The following is a 22,934-nucleotide window of genomic DNA, read 5'->3' on the forward strand; positions in this document are numbered from 1 at the left end:
TCAACACATATGAAAGATAACATCAAGAGAAAATGGGGTGAACACCAAGAAAGCAAGGCTAGTTCAACATTCCAAAATTAATGCGGGTTACCTTGACTAGAGAAGACTACAGAAGAAAAACTACACAATTGTATCTATCTATCTATATAAAAAAATCACTTGACAAATAAAAAATATATTTATGAGAAACTCTTACAAACTGGGAATAGCAGGGATCTTTCTCAATGAGATAAAAGGTACCAACTACAACTTGAAGCTAAATTATACATAATTAGACATTTTAAATTATATGTTGTAAGTTATACATAATGGTGAGGACCGAATACTTTTGCTTTGATATTGGAACAAGATTCAAGATTGAAACAAGATTCTCACCACTCCTATTCAGTGGCATACTAAAAGTCCTAGTCAGTGCAATAAGGCAAGGAAAAGTAAAAGATACTCAAATTGGAAAAGAAGTAACAAAGCTATTGCTATTCACAGACTACATGGTTTTCTGTATAAAAAATTCAATCAATGTACCCCCCAAACTACTAGAACTTGCAAATGAGTTGAACAAAGTCACAGGCTACAAGGTCAATATTTTAAAAATCAATCATATTTCTATTTACTAGCAGTGAACAATTAGAAGTACAATGTTTTTTAAAAAAAAGTAATTGCAGTGGCTCCAAAAAATGAAATATTTAGGTATAAATAACAAAATATTGGCAGAACCTGCGTGCTAAAGACTACAAAACACAGATGAAAGAAATCAAAGAAGACCTAAATATGCTGTGTTTGTGTACTGAAAGACTAAATATTAAGATAATTCTCTTCAAACTGATCAATAGATTACAATCCCAATAAAAATCACATTAGGGTTCTTTTTAGCTATTGACAATATGATTCTAAACTTTATATGGAAAGCCAAAATAATTAGAATGAACAAAACGATTTTGAAAAAAGAAAGACGAAGTTGGATGATTCATGTTGCCTGATTTTAAGACTTACTATGAAGTCACAGCAATCAAGACAGTGGAGTATTCACAAAAGGATAGACACAAAGATACAGAATATAGAGTCCATAAATAAATCCATACAAATATGTCCAATATATTTTTTTGACAAGGGTGCAAAGATAACTCACTGGAGAAAGCATAGTTTTTTGAACAAATGGTACTGAAACAATTGAATATACATATGCAAAAAATAAATGTCATAAAACATAAAATTATAAAACTTTGGAAGAAAGTCTAAAAGAAAATCTTCATGGCCTTGGGTTTGGCAAAAAGATTGTTAGATATGACATCAAAGATTCAACACATAAAAGACAAATTTACTAACGTGGAATTCACAAAATTAGAAACTTTTGCTCTGTGAAAGACACTGTTAAGAGAATGAAAGACAAGAAGCAGACTGAGAGAAAATATCTGCCAATCATATATCTGACAAAGGAATTATATCCATAATGTATAAAAACTTTCATAACAAGAAAAAAAACCCTAAAAACATGACCAAAAGACTTGACCAGACGCTTCAAAAGAAGATATATAGATAGTAAATAAACACGAGAGGATACTCAACACTTAGTCATTAGGGAGATGCAAATTAAAACCACAATGTGCTACCTTTACACACCTTTTAAAACGTTTAATACAAAAATGAAAACTGACAATATCAAGTCCTGACAAGGATATGGAGTATCTGGAACTCTCATACACCACTGATGGGAATGAAAATGGTACAGCTGCTCTCAAAAACTGCTTGTCAGTTTCTTATAAAGTTAAACATACACTTGCCATGTGAATGTAGCAATCTTATACCTATATATTTACCTTAGAGAAAGGAAAATTTATGTTCACACAAAAACCTGTATTCAAATAATTATAGCAGAATTATTCATAACTACAAAAATCTGCAACAATCTAAATAGCCTTAGTTGGGCAGATGGATAAAGTGATACATCCATTAAATCAAATACTACTCGGGAATGAAAAGGAATGAACTATTGATATTCTAAACAACGTTGATGCACTATATAGGGTTATGCTAAGTGAAAGAAGCAAGCTCAAAAAGTTACACGTGGTATGATTCCATTTATATGAAATTCTGGTAGAAACAACACTATAGGAATAGAAGTAAGATCAAAGGTTGTTTACTACGATTTAAGGGTGTGTGTAGAGGGATGGGTTTGATTACAAAGTTGCAGCATGGGGGAATTTTTAGAGTGAAAGAACTGTCTGTATCCTGATTGTGATGGTTGTCATACTGTGCTAACTTGTCACATCTCACAGAACTGTACACCAAAAAAGGGGAATTTTACCATATGAAAATTTAAAAATAATTAAAAAAATATGGACCACAAAAGAAAAAAGAATTGATTCCAGAAATGATTAAAAATCTCCTCTATGTAAAAAAAAACTTCTAAATAAAGTTCTTCAATAAAAACACAGAAAATTTCAAAGTATGGGTGAGGAATTTACAAACCATAAAGTCCTTTCGGGGAACACTACTGCTGGTGACCACTAGAGGCAGTATAGAGATGCCGAAAGTTCTTATGTCAAACTCAGAAGATAAATAGTAAATTAATCACAACCTTCTTTCCGCCTTTGGAATTTTTCAGAGGGCACACTGGGTTACTTCCTTTGTTTCCCTTACTTCTGTTGTGGGCGGTAGATATTGTGGGCTGCTGTGACCGCTGAAGCATTCCAAGTGGGTGCTTGCAGACTTGAAAAGCCCTGCCTGGGTCCAGGGACCCCAAATGCTAGAATGACCTGGGTCCCAGGCCTTTCCTCAGGTGATGGATAGAACGGTGGAGGGAGGCTTTCTGGGTGAGCATGTGCCTCTGCTCAGGCTTCTAATCCTTGCATTGGTGCCTGCAGGTTGGAAACCAGAAATGTGGGATGGGACAAAAAATGTCAGGAGCACAAACATGAACTTACTTGGTGTGGTGAATGCCTGAGGGGCCAGGAGAGGCCAAGGGAGTGTTGGAAGAGATGCTGTGTGGAGAAAGATGAGGACTGAGAAAAAGGCCAAATATCTGAGCAGATGCCAACCCATCCTTGCCTCATTTTCCTTTTTTTGGGGGGGGTTCATTTTTTTTCCTCTTCCTTCTTTTCCTTTCTCTTTTTTTCTCATTCTCCACCCCAACACCCCCAGCCCCGTATCTTCCCTCCTCTCCTGTGCTTCTGTATCCCCTTCATTCCTCCCCCTCCTCTCACAAGCCGTCAGCTGAATCACATGTATTTACTGAACGTGGCAAAGATGAGGCCAAAGGCGTGAAGGACCGTTAGATTCTGGTAGCTGCCATAACAAATTATCATCAACTTAGTGGCTTAAAACAACTCAAATTTATTCCTGAGCCCAAAAATCTGAGATCAAGACTCTGGCAGGGCAGCAGTCCCTCTGAAGTCTGGAGGGGAGAATGCCTCCTTTCCTCTCCTAATTCTGGTGGCTCCAGACATCCCTTGGGTTGTGGCTGCATCACTCCAACCTCTGCCCGCCTCTTCACAAGCCGTCTCCTCTTCTCGGTGCCTCTCTCCTCTGTATGTCTCTCACGGGGACACTATTGGATTTAGGGCCATTCTGGGTAATCCAGGATGATTTCATCTTAAAATCCTTAATTTATGAATTTGCAAAGAACTTTTTTCCACATAAGGTCACATTCACAGATTCTGAGTGTTAGCACCTATCTTTTAGGAGGAGAGGGCACCATTCAACCCATGACGAATGAGCTCCCAACCTCCAGACAACACGCAGTTCCTCTGTTCTCACTCACTCAGTCAGCCAAGTAGTTTCTGATGGTGAATTATTACTAAGCCTCACACTAGACGAGAACAAGTAAGAAGTAAATGCAATTCATGGGTCCTGTACTCAGATAGTCAACAGTGTGGTTGAATATTTACAAAAAATCCTCCCCCCAAAAATCCTACAAATAAAACTTAAGAAAGTTAAAAAGAACACAAAATTTCAATAGTCACATAAAATGTAATTAAGAGCAATCTAGTTAGAGAAACAAGACTAGCATTTGTTTCATGATTAAAGACCAGTTAAACCAATAACATGATAGAAAAATGGACAAAGGATATGAACAGAGAATTCATATAAAAACCATAGAAATTAAACATTCTAAAAGATGCTCAGGCTAACTCGTAATAAAAGAAATGCAAACTAAAACTACTTTGAATATACATTATTTCTTACCTATTACGTAGCTAAATTTAAAGTTTAGTAATATTTTTTTGGTGAGGCTATGGAGAGACGGTCACTTTCATATATTGCTAGTGAAGTATAAATTGGTACAACTCTGACAGTGGCAACTTGACAATATCTCTAAAACCTATCTATAAAAATGTTGTGAAGTATATATTTGACCCAGCATGCTTATATCTAGGATTTTACCTTCCAAAAAATTTACACGGGTACAAAATGATCCATGTTCAAATTATCCTATATAGCATTGTCTTGAAGAGCAAAATATTGGAAATAAGCCAAAGATTTTGCAATAGGAGGCTGGGGAGTTAACAAAGGTAGAGGCTCAGTACTGGGCAAGTCCTCATGGGGGTCCCATGACCCAAGCCTCCTTTCTTGGTCCTTGTCTATCATTCTCCTCAAATAGCAATCATCTTCCATTCCAGTGAGGGTTTCTCTGCAGCCTTGCTTTCTTCCTGATCTCAATTTTTACAACATTTTTTAACATTTGAAGAAAAGGTTTGGGAAACATTCTCTCTGAGGTCCATACCTAAGGAACATATTGAAGCTGATGCTCACTTTTACCCAGAGGCTGGTCTGATCATGCTGACATGAACGTGCAGAGCCTGGATCCATCACAGCCAAGAAAACTATTCACTTGGGATAAAATTGCCTGAAAAACCCTGAGTCTATAACCTTCAGAGAAAGTATAGGTACATGTACACATGCACACACACTCACTCTAAAGTCCAGCCCATTAGAAATTGATTACCTGGAAAATGATCATAAATTGCCCCACATCAATGTGTTTGTGCTTGCAGACTCTGAGTCCACCTTTCCTGGAGTAGAATCAGAGGACCATGGAGAAAGCAAAGATCTGAATCCAGAAGATGCAGCTCTTTAGGACTCACATAGAACCATAAAACCTTGAGCCATCTCTTAGTTTCTTTGAGATTCCATTTCTTAACAACAAAATGAGGTAAAAGTGCTACCTGCCAAATCAGTTAGCTTTTGCTGTGTAACAAACCACCCAGAAGGTAGTGGCTTGAAACACCAATTAATTCTGAACATTCTACAGGTCACTGCTTTGATCAGGGCTTAGCTGGATGGTTCTGGATTCATCTACGCTTTCTCCTGCTTCTGCAGGGAGCAGCCAAGTCAGCTGGTCTCAGGTAGCCTCCAGGAGACAGCTTATCTCTGATCCATGAGGCCTTTCTTCTTCAGCTGACTAGCCTGGATTTGTCCTAAGTTGAAGACAGGTTCAAAGAAAGAGTCAAAGCTCACAAGGGCACAAGGCCCCTTAGGGCCTAGACTTGGTGCTATGGACCAAATTGTGTCCTGCCCCCCAAATTTGTATGTTGAAGCCCTAATTCCCAATGAGACTCTATTTGGAGATAGGATCTATAAGGAAGTAGTAAAGGTTAAATAAAGTCATGAAGGTGGAACCCGACATCAGAGATCTCTTCCTCTTCGCACAAACCCAGAGAAACGGCCACGTGGGGATAAGGTGAGGAGGTGTACAAGCCTGGAAGAGAGGTCTCACCAGAAACCAACACTGACAACATCCTGATCTTGAACTTCTAGCCTCCAGAACTGTGAGATAATAAATTCCTCTTGCTTAAGCGACCCAGCCTGCAGTGTTTTGTTATGGCAGCCTGAGCAGACAAATCCACTTGGAGTTGGCATATCACTTCTGCCATAATCTGTTGACCAAAGCAAGACACCAGAGATGATCAGCCCAAAGAAAAAGCATTAGGAAACAGACTCCAATTCTTGATGGAGGAGGTGGGGGAGCTGCAAAGCCCCCATTAAAGGAGCATGGGTAGAGGAATAATCTAAAACACCTGCCACACAGTTTTTATATGGATCACATGAGATTACAGATACAAAGGCGCTTCCTCAGTTGCAAAGCCTTATAGAACTGCTGTGATATGCAGCCTGTCCCGCTTTGCCGCGGCTTGTGATGATCTCTTAGCTACTAGGTGATGTGGTTGTATAGACGTTTCTGGGTAGTACATTGTTCCCAAGCAGTTAGTAAAAGTCATTGCCTAATGAATGAAGTCCTATAGTTCTTTTAAAATTTTGTTTATTTATTTATGTCTTGATCTTTTTTGAAGTTCTATCATTCTAATTAACCAGGGAGATAGGCGTGGTTTAGGAGAGGAAGACTGCATTTTCATAGCTAGAAAAGCCTGAAAATAAATATTTGAATGAGTATCCCACTCCATGAGTTCAGGAACAGGAAGTTTGGTGGCTGGATGAATAGTAGAAAAGAAGGACACAAATGAGGTTGGATTTAGTGAATTTAGTCATCCACGTTCACCACTCCCCTGAGAGACCGAGGGGAACACAAGGCTGCTGAGTCAGGAGGCAGCCACCTGGGAAGGAACACATGTGGCTACAGCACGGGACTGTTTTCTCATTGCAAGACCCGCTCATGAGTCCTAAAGACCGTGTCTGGGTTCGTGAGACTTTCTCCACATCATCTCCCTGATTGTCTTCTGTCCTTATGCAGAACCACAAGCAGAAATCCTACTAGCAGTTGTGATAAAGAGAGGCAATTCTGTCGGAACAGATAGTCTGGCCAATTGGTGTTTCTGCTCCAACTTTGAACAGGTTAAACTGTACAGCAGAGCACACTTCATCATTCTCTCAGCGGTGAGACGAGATGGGGTGCTCCAATTCTGCAATGAAGGCATAGTGGTTCTCAGGAAGTGGACGTGTGTACCTTGAGAAGTCAAAAGGGTTGAGAGGACATAGGAACAGGGCTTGCTGAGGAGAAAAGTCCTGCCTTAAAGTCCCAACATCATCACCTCTGCCAAAATTGTCCCACATCAAGTCTCCGCCTGCAATAACACAGCAGAGGACAGCTTGAGTAAACCACGTGGCTCATGGGGATGCAGCTGCCCACCCCCTGGTTCTTCACCAGTCTCTGGGGTCAGAAATGCAGGGAGAATGGTCACTCCCAGGGCCTTAGAGATTTTATTGTTAAAAAGTAGTGTCTCCATGAGTACCCTAAGCCATGCCTAGGCATTCCTGAAACCTACCATTGCATTTCCCTGCTAAGCTAATTGCCTCTTCATTTCCCGATTTTACCTCCCTTTTGGGGAGATCTAGCAACACTTTAAGAGCATTCATTATATAATCCCAGATTCAGGGTATGTTCTTGAACATAAAAATAACAGCACAGAAGCAGATTCTCTTTTTTTGTCATCCCAGGACCTGGACCTGTTGTTCTCTTTTTCTCCATCTTTCAGGTGTCTCCCTGTCCTTGAATTTTTGGAACAAGAACATAACCACAGTTTTCTAAAATGCAGACCTCTTGGTGTTCTCCTTGGGAATGGAGCTTCCACATTCTCGACAGTGTTTAAAGGAAACCGCTGAAACAATTCCTTCAGGCCAATCTCAGCCCATCCATCACTCAGGAGCAAGAATGAAAACAGCTGGAATAACGGAGGGCTTCCCCTGGGCTACACAGTGTATCTCTAAGAGATACATTTTTATGTGTGCTTTGTTCAAGCAAAACACCATGAAGTGGTATTTCACAAGGAAATTGGAGAAGGTAGACAACTCCACTCAAGTTCCATTCCATGTCGTTGCTCAAGCAGCAGAAGTGTCCTCAAAAGCACTGAGTGTCTGCAGAGGAAGGGCCTATCCAAAGAGGTTCATTAAGCTCCTGGGACATTGGAAAACCTGATCTCCAGGCAGAGGGGAGAACATATTGCCAGACCTGGAGGTAGAAGAGAGAATGGTGGTCAATGAATTGACATGAGCCTGATTTCGCTGGAATGGAGGGTGTTTGAAGGGATGGCAGGAGGAGAGGGAGCTGGAGAACTAGACGGAGGTTGGAGCCAGCAGGGTGCTTAAAACACTTTGAATGGTTTTGGATTTTATCTTGAGGTTATCTTCTCACCAGAGAATGTTAACCAGAGGAAGGAGATATCGGATTAGCTTTGCATTTAAAACAGTTTTAAAATCTAATATTTTAAAAAGGTCAGTTCAGTGGTGGGTTGTGGAAAAGGTTACAGTGGGGGCAGGAGTGGATACAGAGAGATGAGCAGTAAGCAGGCTGCTGGGTTGGGCCAGGGGTGAGAAACCAGTGGCTCAGATACTGTTTGCGGCAGACGAGATGGGGGGTGGGGTGGTGGACAGGTTTGAAAGTGTTTATTAAGAATACAGTACACCAGAAATTGACACAACTTTGTAAACTGACTCTACTTTAATAAAAAATAAATAAATACATAAAAGTACAAAAAATAAATAAATACATAAAAGTACAAAATACATCAATTTGATGGAGAGAGCAAGTGAGCAAGGAAGAGGGAGGAACCAAGGGTAACTTCTAGTTTCTGGCTTGAACACTTAGGAAGACTGAAGGGAGAACAGCAAGCACAGAGGAGGAAATTCAGGAGCAGACTGAGTCATGGATGCTCACAGGAAAAGTTGCAGGTAGGAGAGATTTGTCAGCGGGGTTAAGCACTGAAGAGAGGTTTCTTAGGGTCTGGTCTCAAAAGGTACAAAGTAACACCATGATTCTGTCATTTCAGGTCACTACTAACCCCTTGTTCCCCACCATCCTTCGCTCGGCTGTACCATTCTGACATAAGAATATGATCAATGATAGGAAGTGGATGCAAATAGGAAAAAAATAAAAATGAAGCTTGTCTCAAGGTTTTAAACACACACACACAAACTCACACATATAATGTGTATATTAAAACATTACTGAAAGAAAATACACTCAGAAGTGCTTACCCTGGGTAGTGGGGTTTTGAGAAAATTTTATTAAGTGTTTTCCAAAGGATTTGTGATGAAATTTGTATTAGTAACAAGAAAAGAAAAAAAATCAGCAAAAAGAAAATCATAACTTCGTAGACTGTAACACTAAGACTGTAGCTAAACAGTGAGAACAACTTCTCTTTCCAGACAAGCTGGGTACCTTACACCTGTGACTCTGCTCCTTCTAGTATGTAAACAATTCTAAAGATGACTGCTATTTCAGATTATGATCAGCTGTCAGAGTGAGTTGGCCTGAGCTCTCTTGGATTTGTAAAATTACAGGAAAGGCTTTGAATTTCTAAACTGCTTCGGAGCCTTCTTTAAAGCTTTGAAGAGCCTGGGAAAAGACACATTTTACCTTCCTACTTCCTTCTACATAAATATTATATGAGTAGAATTGAATTTGGTGATAATAATAATGGCTAATGTTTATTAAGGGTTTACCATGTAAGTTGTGTATACTTTCCAGGCAATCTTCATAACAAACCAATGAGTTGGGTACACTTATTTTTGAAGATAAAGAAATTAAAGTAAAAGAAATCAGGCAAAGAAAGACAAATACTGCATGATCTCACTTATATGTGGAATCTAAAACAAAATGAATAGAAACATAAAACAGATTGGTGGTTGCCAGAGCGGGTAAGGTAAATGGGTGAATGTGGTCGAAAGATACAAACTTCTGGTTGTAAAATGTGAAAGTCCTGGGGCTATAATGTACAGCATGGTGACTGTAGTTAGCCATACTGTATTGTACATTTGGAAGCTGCTTAGAGAGTAGATCTTAAAAGTTCTCATCATAGGAAAAAGTTGTAAATATATGAGATGATGGATGTTAATGAAAGTTACTGTGGGTATCATTTCACAATATATAAATCTATCCAATCGTTATGTTGTCCATCTTTAATACCATTCTATATGTCAATTATATCAGTATTGGGAGGACAAAAACAACAAAAACCAAAACAGAACAAACAACAAAAATTAAAGCATAGCAGGTTGTGTAACTCACATAGGTTCACAGATAGTAAATGGAAAAGCCAAGATTTAAATCTAACTCATCTGACTTCAGAACCCACTGTCTTAACTTCTGCTTCACGTCTCCTGTGAGAAATTTGATTTAAATCCTCATTTGCTCAACAAATATTTAACAAGTACTATGTGCTGAGCAATTGTGCTTGCTGCAGCAGCGCCGACATAAATCGGAGTCCCTCCCCTTTAAGAGTTTACCATCTGGTGGTGGAGCCAGTGACAGTCCTGTCTCGGGATAGAGCTGTGGCAGGAACACAGATGAGGGAGATCTCACTCTATCTTGGGGGCTCTTATTGAAGCAGCCAATGTCACAGTTAAAAACTTAAAGGAAGTGTAGGAATTATATCACTGTAATGTATATGCAATTTACATATACACTATGAATACGTATATGAAATTTCAAGTTAGCTGGAAAAGCTGGTATTGGCAGACCTGATCACAGCCCAGAAAAAGATCATGTCAATGGTGAGGGACCTGATGTTTATGGCAATCCTACTCTAGAATTTGTTGCATGTAATCGGAGATCTGGTTTGTTTTTGAATATAAAGGTAGACACTGCTTCTCTTGCGTAGACACTATAATAATGGAATTTTTGAACTTGAACTATCTGAACTTCTCATTTTACAGGTGAGAAAATGAAAGCCCAGAGCAGTTAAGTGATTTGCCGTAAGACCACACAGCTGCTGTTCAGGAAAATGGGTCTAGAACCTGGGCTTTCTTTCCGGCAGGCCACTCTGTCCTTTGCCAAAGCCCATCACCTTCAGGGCACAGTTCCGTCTTTTCATGGACTCACGGCTGCCATGTAAAGCTGTGTGGCTTGTTCACTGGGCAAGGGTACCTGCCCTGGGAGTGTGTGGGCTGAGCCCCCCCCCCCCCCGCAGAGGAAGTAGCATCTTTTTTCTCACCTTCACAGGCACTTTCTGGGCAAGCAACTGCGCTCTTGAAATGAAGGTAGCTCAGCTGACAGAAACACCAATTTCCTCTCATACTGTATTAACGCAGCGATATTTCCCATATTTTTATCCATGCTGTTCAAAGAATTTCGTGATTACTGCTTTAGTGCCCACTGGTACACAGAAACCAGTTCGGGTAGGTGGATTTCCAGCAAGTTCCATTGGTGTGACTTCTCTGCCTACCAGTGGGTCATAGCCATGCCCTTTCTAACGAGGTGTAGTGGTTTGGAGGGAAGGGGGTTCTTCCTGGAGCACTCTGTCTCAGCTCTGGGGTGGTGGCTGCCTCTCATACTATTCCTGTATTCTCTTGGGTTCCTGTTACTTCTTACCAGCCAACTCCTTCTTACTCCAGTCCCTATCGTGAGGAATAGTTCTGTATAGTAAACACTCCCTTTTCAGATTACCGTGTGATTTCTCTCTCCTGATCAGACTCAGATTGATTCACAACTCTCAGAAATTTCTCTACCAGCCAGCTATAGCCTGCTTTCCAAGAGGAGAGGCGATGATGGATGGCCCTACCGAGAGCTACATGCTGGCTGCACGTGCTACCTGCCAGGCCCAGGTCCTTGTAGACTCGCCCGGAGTTCACCAGGGGACATGAAGAATGAACATTGCTCTTTGAACTTCCCTGAGCTCCTCGACTTAAAGTACAGAAAGACACGCGATCACATACATATAATACAGTCAGTGGGGGTGGTAACAGGCTGGAATGTGCTACTCACAGATATTTCCCAACACAGTGAAGGGAGGACCATGACTGTTGCATGGGAAGAGACTCTTCAATTAAAGGTTGACTGAGGCTTTGCCAGGCAGGTAGTGGGAAAAGACTATGCCTAGCAGAGGCAACAGGACAGACAGAAGCCTGCAGGCCTGGCAAGGTACAGCCACTCTTGGGAATGGTCAGTAATACAGAGTAGCTGGACAGGGGTGGTAGCCTTTGTGAAGCAGTTTGACCTTATCTGGCTCAGTTTTAAACAAAGTGTAAGCTGATTTTTCTCATTTAAGAAGATGTAGTGCTTGTATCTGATATAAATATGAATTAAGTCTGTAACCTAGCTGCATGGATTAGATAAGATCTATTAAAATGGTTTTGATTAAGAAAAAAAGATGTAATAAAATAATAAATAAACAGAGTGTAGAGAAGAGTTGAAAAATGATTGTTTCCAAGCCCCTGGCCTAGAGAGGATGAATTCTTGACAGAGGACACCAATGAGAATGGAAAAGATGAATTTAAACAAGAGGACAGAACCAGGATTTGGGGCCCTTGAGTTTTGAGGAACAAAAGAGATAATAGTTGTGAAAAATACATTTTTGAATAATATATATAAGGAGATAGCCTTGTTTCCATTTGATTCTAAACATGAATAAGGAGGCTCCATGCTCCTGTACAGCAGAATTACCCTGATTGTGGGGCCATTTGATAGGATGGTGACAGCACCATACGATGTGGTAGCTCGAATGCAGTTTCTCCTTCTCTCCCTCCCTCTCAGCTCCCCACCTGACCGTCAGTACCTCAGTACCGACAGCTGGTGCCTTTGTGTTTATAGTAAACAACGAGCACTATGAGAGTTAGCTTTTACAGCCAGTTGCTCACAAGAGCAGAGTACTATAAAAGAGAGTTTTAAAGCTGGAATATAGATTCCATCCCATCATTTTCCCAAAGAGTAAACTGACATCCAGATCATCCAAGATGATCATCCAAGGTGATCATCCAAGAGCAAGTGAGAGAGAACTACGATTGATCAGGTGCTTTGGAAAACTTTGCAGGAGCTCTTTGCTGCTATCTTTGTAGGATGTGCTTGTTGACTGGCACTAGGAGAAAAATGAATAATCCAGGGTACTTGTAACTCAAGGAACAGCCCTTCAAAAAAAGCACAGGGAGGTCCTAGATGGGTCCCATATTCCGTACTCAACTGGCATGTCAATCAGCTCTCAGGGGTAGGAGCCTTCATCTTCTTCAATATGGACCTTTCTAGTTTAAAGAGCAGAAATTTTTGTCTTGTGGGTAAACAGTCCTGTTATACATGTCAGAGAAACTCATGGATCTTTTTGTTGTAGAAGGTTATGTCAACAACTCTGATGAAATAGTTATGAATCCGTCACTGTGTCATCTGCAGCACAGTTTGGTTTGGAAGAATGGCTGAACTCCTTGTTTTGAATACCTGGAAGGATTGCTTATATCCTCTGTTAGTATTATTTGTCGTGGTCTATAGCTGCTACCTTATCTATGCAAGTGGTCAGCTGTCCTCTGCTAGGGCAAGACCTGTACAGTTTCCTTACAAACTATCTCCTTAATGATGACCATCTCTCACCATGGATGCTACTCATTCCATGATCCAAATCTGCAGGGCCATCTTTTAACAAAGTGTTTGTGAATGCTGTGCCTGCTGGAGGCAGGGGAAGAGCCCTGCGCCTCCTGGCAGCCCATCTTCCACATCTCTGAGCCTGATGGGAAATGTACACATGATGGCTCAGGGGCAAGGTGAGAATGGGACCAGGAGTACAAAAAACAAGTGAGAAGAACAAAGTTGTGATGGAACAGCCAGCTTATCAACGACAGTTTGCCCTGGGCTGCATACTTGTTCCTCGTCTAAGGTACTTATTATGTTGACACCCTAAGGGTATAAAACATCTGTGATCCCACCCTCTGCTTGCCATGGAGAGAAACTCATGCTTATCCCAAGAAAGAATCTCTTACCTTTCTGTGTAATTATCACAAAATGTTCCACACACACACAAAAATAGATTTTTTTAAAGATCAGTTACCCTTAAGACATCTAGCGAGCTAGCTTTTTGTGTATTTGTTCCTAGTCTGCCTAACACTTCTCAGCTAAGGAAAAATAATATTCTCTATCTCTCTCTTTTTCTCCTAAAAGTTACCATGTGGCCACTGAATATTAGTGCCCCATTGTCTCCCTTATTCCTCTCTGGTTCATCTTTTATCTGAAACTCTTTCTGCCTCTTTTTGTTATTTATTACAAGCTGCCAAAATTTTCTTCTGTGGATCAGAGGGGAAGAACTATTTCTGACAAAGCTTCAGCCCATGCTCCTGGTCATCAGGTTTACAGTTCCCTTGTAAGGACTGGGCAAGATTGTCATTCTGAGTTCACATTTCAAAGCAAAAAAAAAAAAAAAATTCTAAGTATTGAAGCAGAATGTCCTAACTGTATATACAAAACTAAGTCTCTGCCCTTGAAATGCAAGTCAGAATGGGACGAACAACAGAAGCACGAACATAAAGGGATGTTCAGGTGACCTGTAATATGAGTTACTGCTCAGCCACCAACTGCAAGGAGAATCACGGAGGCAAAAACGGCCCTGTGCATATAATTATCGTGGTTATGAAAGCATTTAGTAAGTATGCTGCTAGATTTTTGTCCCCTTCTTTCACATATTTTGGAAGCACAGTATGAAAATTTCTTTAATGGTTTCCAAACTTGTCAGTGAAATTTCATTTGTAAGGGGTTTTAAGAAAATGTCTCCAACCTAATTAACTCCAAGTTTAATTCAACATTTTCCCTTTATTTACTATAAGTATCTTGAGGTTTAAACTTTTGAAGAATCTGTATATATGTTATGGGAATGTAATTAATCATCTGTAGAGCACACAAATCCCAGCAAGACACTTCATCAAAGTATCTCATCTTGCTTATGATCCTTTTATCCCAACAATTTTGCTTGGTTTCTGATTTCACTGAATTGGGATCAAATCAATGCACTCCTCCCACTGCATAATTAGAACTGCTTTAAAACTATGTAATTACAAACCTCAGCTGCAGATTGTGCATTGCATTCATTGTCAACATTGCCATTAGCATGGTTTTAAATTCTTTCAGAACAGTGAGGAAAGATGTCATGTTAATAAGTTCCACGGCTGTCTATGTCTGCTATTGATTATCTGCAGCAATTACAGAGTTGGATGGTATCCAAAACTAGGCACAAAACCTGGGGAAATGCCAATGTTTTATGAATCTAAAGGAATTTTTAAGGGAAAAAATTTTCAAAACAATAAAACCGTGGATGAAAGAGTTAGTATACAATTTTAAATTTAGGCAATTTTGCAATCTTGATTTTATAAATGGGTACAGATCTCATCTATTGGTCTTCCTGGGAGGGGAAAAGTATTTTGGGTCATTATCCACTCTAATTTTGATTACCTTCTACAGAGTGAAATTATAGTACTTCCTGAAGGTGTTCCAAAGCCTTTTCTGACAGCTTCTGCTCTATTCACTCCCAGTGCCATGCCAGCCCACAGACCCCTCCCTTAACCATGAACTTCTTCTCTGAGTCCAAGTTCCTGACTCCCTCCCCTTCCTTGGAATCTAGGGATGGTAGGCCCACTTAAAATTGATGTAAAGTCTTCCTCATCCAGAACGTTCACCCTGATGAGATTTCGGTCACATATTTCCCACATATTTCCCTTTATTTACTAGAAGTATCTTGAGGTTTAAACATTTAAAAATCTGTATATATGTTATGGGAATGTAATTAATCATCTGTAGAGCATGCAAATACAAAACAAAAAAGCCTTCTCATGATTGAAAAAAAAAACCTCACATACTCTCTCTTTTGACGTAAGGTGTTCATAATCCCCATGTAAAAAATTTCCTTTGGAGTAAATCTTTGGTGTCTGGAAGCTCACATATCGAATGGTAAACTCTTTGATTTTGCTGGTCTCCAAACCTGAGTCACTAATTTAAATCCACTTTAGCTGTTTTCATCAAGTTTCTTTGTTAAATCTCTTTACACAATCAACATGTTTTGTTATTTTATAAATTACTACTTTGAGAGAAACAAAAAAAACTATATATAACAAATTCAGAAGCTCCAATCAAGTTCTAGCCTGTAATTATCTAAATATATTTTTATATATTTTATCTCTATATATTATCTAAATATATATGTGTGTGTATACACACACACACACACACACACATATTTAGGTCATTATAATTTCCTGCTATGCATCTCTAGATGTTTATAAATGAGCTGAATTATGGTGGGAAGAGGTCCCAGTGGATCTTAACAACCACAATAACTCTCTTGTAATTTGCTGAAAACAAGTGGTATTCATCTACTCTTTTACTTGAAGTTCATAATGAAAGCAAACAGGTAGATTTTTGTTAAGAATCTTCAGGTTGGTAGATCATAGGCTTTGAAACTAGATAAATGCATATTTCAGACTACAGAGATAAACTTCTGAAGCAAAGAGGGTGGGCAAAAAGCCAGCTTTGCACAAATTGCAAGTTTAGTCTACCTGTTTGAATAAGTATTTTCAGCCAGTTGTTAGTAAGGTGAATAATGGACACTGAAAAGAATTACTGTTAGCATTGTGACTTACTCTACTCTGTGAGGATGCACTGAAGTAAAAACAGAATTTGAGAATAATGAACTGGTACTGCTTCCTTTCTTCCTCGAATTTGGTTTGTAAATATGGATATCCAGCTATTTGGTTCCAATCTGGTGTTGGTAGTTTCTAGAAACTTTCCAGATTTCTAGCAGCTTTCCAAGAGGAGCTGTAAGGTTACGTGGCAAATGATTAACTCTGTCACCCTGGATTTTGCAATGCCTGCTTTTAAGTAAGATGAGCTTCAGTCTTGCAATGGAAAAAAAAATACAGAAGTCACCTGAAGTCTTACAGTGCAACAATTTTAATAGTCCACACTAAAGTAGGCAATACAGTTTTGTAGTTCAACATTAAAAGCAATCTTGCCTTACTTAAAATGTTTCTGCTTAAGAATGCTTCCTGCTCTCTCCTATCCCTTTCCTTAAGGTATAAGTCTACGGAAGTACTCCTAAAGTGCATTTCTCAGGCATTAAAGACAGCACTGTGATTTGCGTTGCAACAGCAAGTCCTGAATCAGAGAATGCCTTCCTCACTGGAGGGGCTGCGCAATTCCAGTTGAGCTAAGGTCTCTTAGAGAAGTACCCTTCTCACTCGCAGAGGTGATGCTAGAGAGGCCACGGGAGCTTTTTGAAAAAAAAATTATTTCAACTTCCTCTATGTATATTCTTTTACCGCGAATAAATATCTAAGGCATCCTTGAGTTAGGAAATATTGACCACTCAGTTGACAACTTCAATTTCCAGGAAAATAAAATCTGGAGGCCTTGTGCGAATGCTCTGAATTTGGTGGGTGAGACACCAGGTGCAGAGGCGGGTCAGAATTCTCAGGTTTAGAACTGGGGCTGGGGAGGAGTGGCGGGAAGAGAGACAGTCTTGGAGCGCTCTGGCTATTGCTTACTTTCGTGAGGGTCACCAGGGGAGCCCGCCTCCTCCGAGGACCTGACTCCCTCGGGGAGCAGAGTGGCGCGCACTTTCCTCTTCTCCTTAAAGCGGCCTGAGCGCGAGATCTTTAAATTCCGGCGGCTGTTGCCCGACTTCTCCTCGCACATCTTGTCCGGCCTGTGGGGCTCTCCGGCGCCCCCGAGGAGATTGGGGTGCTGATTCTCCTGGGAACCGCTAGTCCAGTCCGGGCCGGACGGCGCGGGTTCCCCGGGGGCAGGCTGCGCGGAAGGCTGCGCGGCCCCCAGGGTGTACTTGCTCTTCTTCCTGCTGCTCGTTAGCGAAGTCCACCAGGAGCTGGGGCTGCTGCTGCCGCCGCCGTCGGCCATGGCCCGCCCGCCGAGGAGAGCGGGACGCGGCGGGTAAGGAAGGGCCTCGGCGGCACCGGCCCTTCTCTAGTCCACCCGGGGCCCTTCCCTGGCTTCTCGAAAGCAGATTGCGGGCAGGCGCCGAGGCAGCGGCTTGTGCTGGGGAAGAAAACAAAACTCCGTTACTGGGTCTGTCAAAGTCACGTGCTTCCCTCCCCCCACTTACGCCCTTTGGCGCCCGTCCGCACGGGATCCGCCGGGGTCCGAGCGCTCGGAGACGCACAACCATCAGAGGGCACCGCCGCGCCCCCAAGAGCGCAGGCGGACAAACGGCCTCCAGGGCGCCAGGGTCTGGTCCCAAGACTGAGTCTTGGCACTCCCGGGCCTCAAGACCTTTGCCAGGCTTCCAGGATAGTGCAGTGGTCAGCGCGAGAGGAGCTTCCAGGGTAGGTGCCCGGGCTTCCGGATTAACCAGGCTCCAGTGGGAAAACGGCTTGTGCTTTCTGCTTGATTGTAGACGGATGCCCACAGGTGACCCACCCGGTGCAGAATGGCCTCCCCTTGAATGAGCACCCGGGAGGAGGACGCCTAGAAGCGAGCGCGACCCCGCTACGGTGAACAATGAACATTAGACCGTTCTCAAACAGTTCTGAAATTTCCCTCAAAGGCTTTTGCTCCCTAGACTTCTGTCCCAGGATACGTTTCAATGTGATTCTTCAGGGGAATTTACCTGCCAGTAAGAGTGAGGGGATAAGCTCATGGTGTTTTGTTTCTTACACATTCTGCTTTTGACGTAACTTTTGCCTTGTGACTTTCAGAGAAGCGTGTCTAGACTTAACTTCCCTTGAAAACCGCCACCCTACACTTCCTTTATTGCCCAGAGACCAATCTTGGCGTCTCTGCGAAGCTACCCCCGGTCGGTGGTTGAGATGAGCCCAAGAGGCAAATGTCCTCTTCCTTTAGTTCTGTATTAAAATATGCACCGAGTCTGTTTGTATTAGGCAGCTCAACTCTTGGGATTTTGGGTTACAAATTAAAGGCTTCTGTTCTTTTCCTTGCGCAATTCCCCCCTCCAAAGGAGAGAGCGCGCAACCAGTAACTCCAATTTGCCTCTTCCCAGCTTTTAAAAACAGCACTCTGCGGAGCGAAAAGGCTGTTTATTAGCATTTAAAGTATGATTATCGGAAGCGAGAGTCCCCTGCCCACTTTCTGTACTGAGTCTATCCATCACTAACTCCACGAATAAGCAGGATTCGCTGGCGCCGCGGCTCATTTCCAGGTTTCCGCTGGGCTCCTTCCCATCCTACGCGCCCGTCGCTCCTGGGATTCGCCGGCGCTGGAGAGCAAAACTTTGGCGGTGTTTGTGGTTGGAGTTTCTCCTCCCCCAGCCGAGGGGAGAGAGCCGGAGCGCCTCCGCGAGCCGCCACAGCGGCCTCCGCTGAGCGCAGAGACCTTGGCACCCGCTCCTTCCCAGGACGCCTGGAGGGCACATTCGGGCTGCGACTTGAAAACAATAGAAGAAAAAACGGCCTAAAGTTCTTTCCCTACGGAAGGCATCCACACCCTCAGGCACAGTTTGCAGCTGGGTTTGCAAACATCCTTCTCCCTCCGCTTTATAGTATAGATAGGAAAAATACCCCCAAGTTACTCACTAGTGGTGGGTGTTCCGATGCTGCTTTCTGCCTTCTGCCCTACACTTTCTTCTCCACAATCAACTTTGTGTGCACAGAGGGACTTTGCACGAATTACTCAAGGAAAGATTGCAAATTACGCAGAGCGCCTGCAGCTAGCAATATCTCCTAGGGCGCTGGGGGAGAGCCCCAGGGTGATACCCCAGAATGGGCTCTGTCTTGTCGGACACAGAATCGCTTAGATCTCACCTGCTTAGGCTTCCCAGGACCCGGCAGCTCCGCACCTCCCTCCTCTTGGAGAACCGGGAGGGAGTGCACTTGGGGTAACCTGGAACCCGGAACGCGACGTACCTCTACGCGGTCATGGGCAGGTCGAGCTTCTTTCTGAAAGGTGTGCCAGCCGAAATCGCCGCAGGCCAGCTAAACCGATTGCTGTTGCTGGTTTCCTCTGTCGCCTCCAACTTCTTCCTGGCGCGGCGGCGGCGGCAGCCCAGGGCTTCAAGTGAGGTCGTCTCCGAAGAGCGCAGCGGCGAGTGGATACCAGGCTCACTGTCCCAGGTGAATGGCCAGGCAGGCTCTCCTGCTTAGTGGCCTTTCATTCTCCGGCGCGTTCCTTTCCCCGCTAGCGCCTCCTGGGAGCCGCTGGGAGATGGGACCTCAGCTGCTCCCTCTGCTGCATTGAACCTTCCTACGCGTTGGTCCTCAGCTCGGGAAAAGACATCTGCCCACCTGCTGGTTATTCGCCAAGTGATTAGAAAAACAAGAACCTCGGGGCAGCTGGAAGGAAAAAAAAAATCCAGGGGGCGGCCACTGCTGCCACAGGTGCAGGTTGGAGTGCGCGTTCCCGCCCTCCAGAGGGAGAGATTGGACCAGGTCGTATACGTGGCGCCAGCTTTGGGGTGTCTGATTGGAGAAAGACTGTGCTGCGCCGCTCGCGAGTCGAATCCTTGTTAGAGGAAACAGGAGAGGAGACCGGAGGCTAGGAGACCGAGGCTGTAGGTGGGCTCCGGTGGATAAGTGTTGCAGGTCTCCTTCTGCCCTTACTCCGATTTCTTTTTTCCTTTCCTCTCCGGGTCACCAATCGTGGCCACTCAGCTCCGGAATCTCAGGTTTTTTAACTCACAGGAGCGTTTCCATATCCAGGCAAAATGTTGCAGAGTTGCAGGCGCCCAGATTTGAAAGGCTGTAGTATTAACAAGTTCGTTATGTGCCAATCAGGCGCTGTTCCAAGAGCTTCCTGTGGATTAACTTATTTACTCCTCCTCACAGCAACCCTAGGAGGTAGGTACTAGTATTATCCTCACGAAATACGCGAGGAGAACTTAGCTCTGAAATGTTAAACGGTTGCCCAAGGTTGCACGGCTGGTACGTAGCAGAGCCGGATTTGTACCCAAGAGGTTTGACTCCGGCTCCCGCGGTCTTAACCCTCACGTTATACTGCAGCCTGCCAGGACTGGACTCTTATCACGACTCACTGAGGATGTGAATCTCATTCCGTTAGGTCTGGAAGTCCGCGGACAGCCGCCCCACCTGGGGAGTACAAATCCAGCCCTGAGCTGAAAGTGAAGGGAACCCGTGGATTGCATCAAAGTTCAGGAGGCTTTTGCTCCCAGGAAGATATGGGTGCTTTTTATTAGTTGGACAGAAAGGCTTTGAGATAGGACATTTTCACTAACAATGGCAGAGGTGCGTCTTTTTCAGATAACTATTTTGATGTTTCCTGAGCTCAGGGGTACAACTCCTCTGGAGGACTGGGTATGGAGCAACTGACATCCCAGCATTTTTGTTCTGAGGGCTTTTTCTTTTTTATTAAAGTATAGTCAGTTTACAGTGTAGTGTCAGTTTCTGGTGTACAGCATAATAGTTCAGTCATACAAACACATACATATATTCGTTTTCATATTCTTTTTCATTGTAGGTTACTATAAGATATTGAATACAGTTGCTTGTGCTATACAATATAAACTTGTTTATCTATTTTATATATAGTAGTTAGTATCTGCAAATCTCCAACTTCCAATTGATCCCTTCCCACCCCTTTACCCCTGGTAACCATGAGCTTGTCTGTGAGTCTCTTTCTGTTTTGTAAATAAGTTCATTTGTGTCTTTTTTTTTAGATTCCACATTTAAGTGATATCATATGGTATTTGTCTTTCTCTCTCTAGCTTATTTCACTTAGAATGGTGATCTCCAGGTCCATCCATGTTGCAGCAAATGGCATTGTTTTATTCTTTTTTATGGCTGACTAGTATTCCATTGTGTGTGTGTGTGTGTGTGTGTGTGTATAAATAAAATATTTATGTATATATATAAAACAACTTCTTTATCTGGTCATCTGTTGATGGACATGTAGGTTGTTTCCATGTCTTGGCTATTGTGTAAATAATGCTGCTGTGAACATTGGGGTGCATGTATCTTTTCGCATTAGAGTTCCCTGTTTTGAGGACTTTCTGAAGTAGTAAAAGTAGTGAAAGACATGATGCTTTCCTCAAATAACTTACAATATGAAATTAATAGAAATAAATTTTTATGGAGTATTTCAGTGCATGAAATATGATAAAAACATGCATACTTCTTATCGTTAACATCTTAGCTCAGTGTTCTTGGATTTTTAAATGATATGCACAGCAGCGTGTCTTTGAAAGTGATGCATTTTTATTTATTCGTTGGGATTAGTTTTAGAGAGAAAACTTGCCATTCTAGCACCAGAACTGGACAAAGTCATCACAGTGCCATCCCATTATAGAGACGCCACTGGGCCAAGGAGGAAGACCCTTGTCTGAGGAGTCTTCACTGCTAGCAAGGGGTGGAGCTAGATTGCTACATTGTTGATCAAATGAGTGAAAGGAGGAAGATATTTAGGAAAAGAAAGTGAGTCCTGCCAAGTGGCTCCTCATCTAGCATGATTTAAAAGAGTGCCAGAATTTTCTTAATAAATGAACATCTACTAATTGCTGAAATAAAAACATTCATTCCTTTCCATCACTCCCATTTATATTTAACAACTTGGAATATTTCTGTGTTTCATTGACTTGATAACACCTTCCAAATAACCCTTGCATGAGGCAAAATTTTTAAATGGAGAAATGAGGCAGAAGGGACTAAGGAGGTGCAGAATGGTGATCACTCCAGATAGAGGGAATCATGTGTGCAAAAGCTGTGAGATGGGCAGGAGCTTAGGATTTTTAAGGAGTGAAGAGAAGGCCAGTGTGATGGGAATGCAGAGCGAGCTGAGGCACCACAGGAGACAAGTAGGAAGGTGGGTGTGACCTGACCATCCTGGACCTTGTCACTGGTAGGATTTTTTAACATAATCCATTAAAGAGGAAGGGACATGGTAAGATTTGCATTTATAATATCATGGAAGCTGTAAAGAGTGGATGGTGGAGGGGACAAGGTGGGGCCACAAGGAAACCAGTTAGGAGTTGCTTTAAAACAAAAGAGGAGCCTGAGTTTAACTAGAGGCTTAAAAGAGACTTTTACAACCTTCCTTGTAACTGGGAGTACCCATGTGATCCAGTTCTGACTTATGGGGCAATAAGGAAGACTTCTGGAAATGTTTCTTCCCTGAATAAAGGACAGAGTCTTCCGAGGGAAGATCATCACTTGCAATACCCTTGATTCTTATGGTTAAGCACAGCGTGAGGGTGTGCAGCAGCCGCTGTGCACCAGTGAGACAACGGGCATGGGAATAAAACCTACACCCTAAGGATGAAGGCACAGGAGGATGAGAAGTGTCTGGGTCCTTGATGACACTGGTGAGCCCCTGAGGACAACCT

General features: G+C 42.5%; 1 protein-coding gene across 3 annotated transcripts; it reads right to left on the reverse strand.

The window, feature by feature from the left end:
- Positions 1–16,566: 16,566 nt before the first annotated feature.
- PRR15 (proline rich 15) lies at positions 16,567–21,378 on the reverse strand. 3 transcript variants are annotated; one of them, XM_006201846.4, is made up of 2 exons: positions 19,507–21,378; positions 16,567–17,683 (listed from the first exon to the last, which is right to left on the reverse strand). In XM_006201846.4, exon 2 carries the CDS (start codon positions 17,543–17,545, stop codon positions 17,165–17,167), a length of 381 nt encoding a protein of 126 aa, XP_006201908.2. In that variant the 5' UTR covers positions 17,546–17,683; positions 19,507–21,378; the 3' UTR covers positions 16,567–17,164. The 3 variants fall into 3 exon arrangements, with proteins under 3 accessions (XP_006201908.2, XP_031530055.2, XP_072820841.1); XM_031674195.2 differs by having other exon boundaries at positions 19,405–21,378; XM_072964740.1 differs by lacking the exon at positions 19,507–21,378 and adding an exon at positions 18,065–18,434.
- Positions 21,379–22,934: the final 1,556 nt, after the last annotated feature.

This window comes from Vicugna pacos, chromosome 7, assembly GCF_048564905.1.
Source record: "Vicugna pacos chromosome 7, VicPac4, whole genome shotgun sequence".
Classification (NCBI taxonomy): domain Eukaryota; kingdom Metazoa; phylum Chordata; class Mammalia; order Artiodactyla; family Camelidae; genus Vicugna; species Vicugna pacos.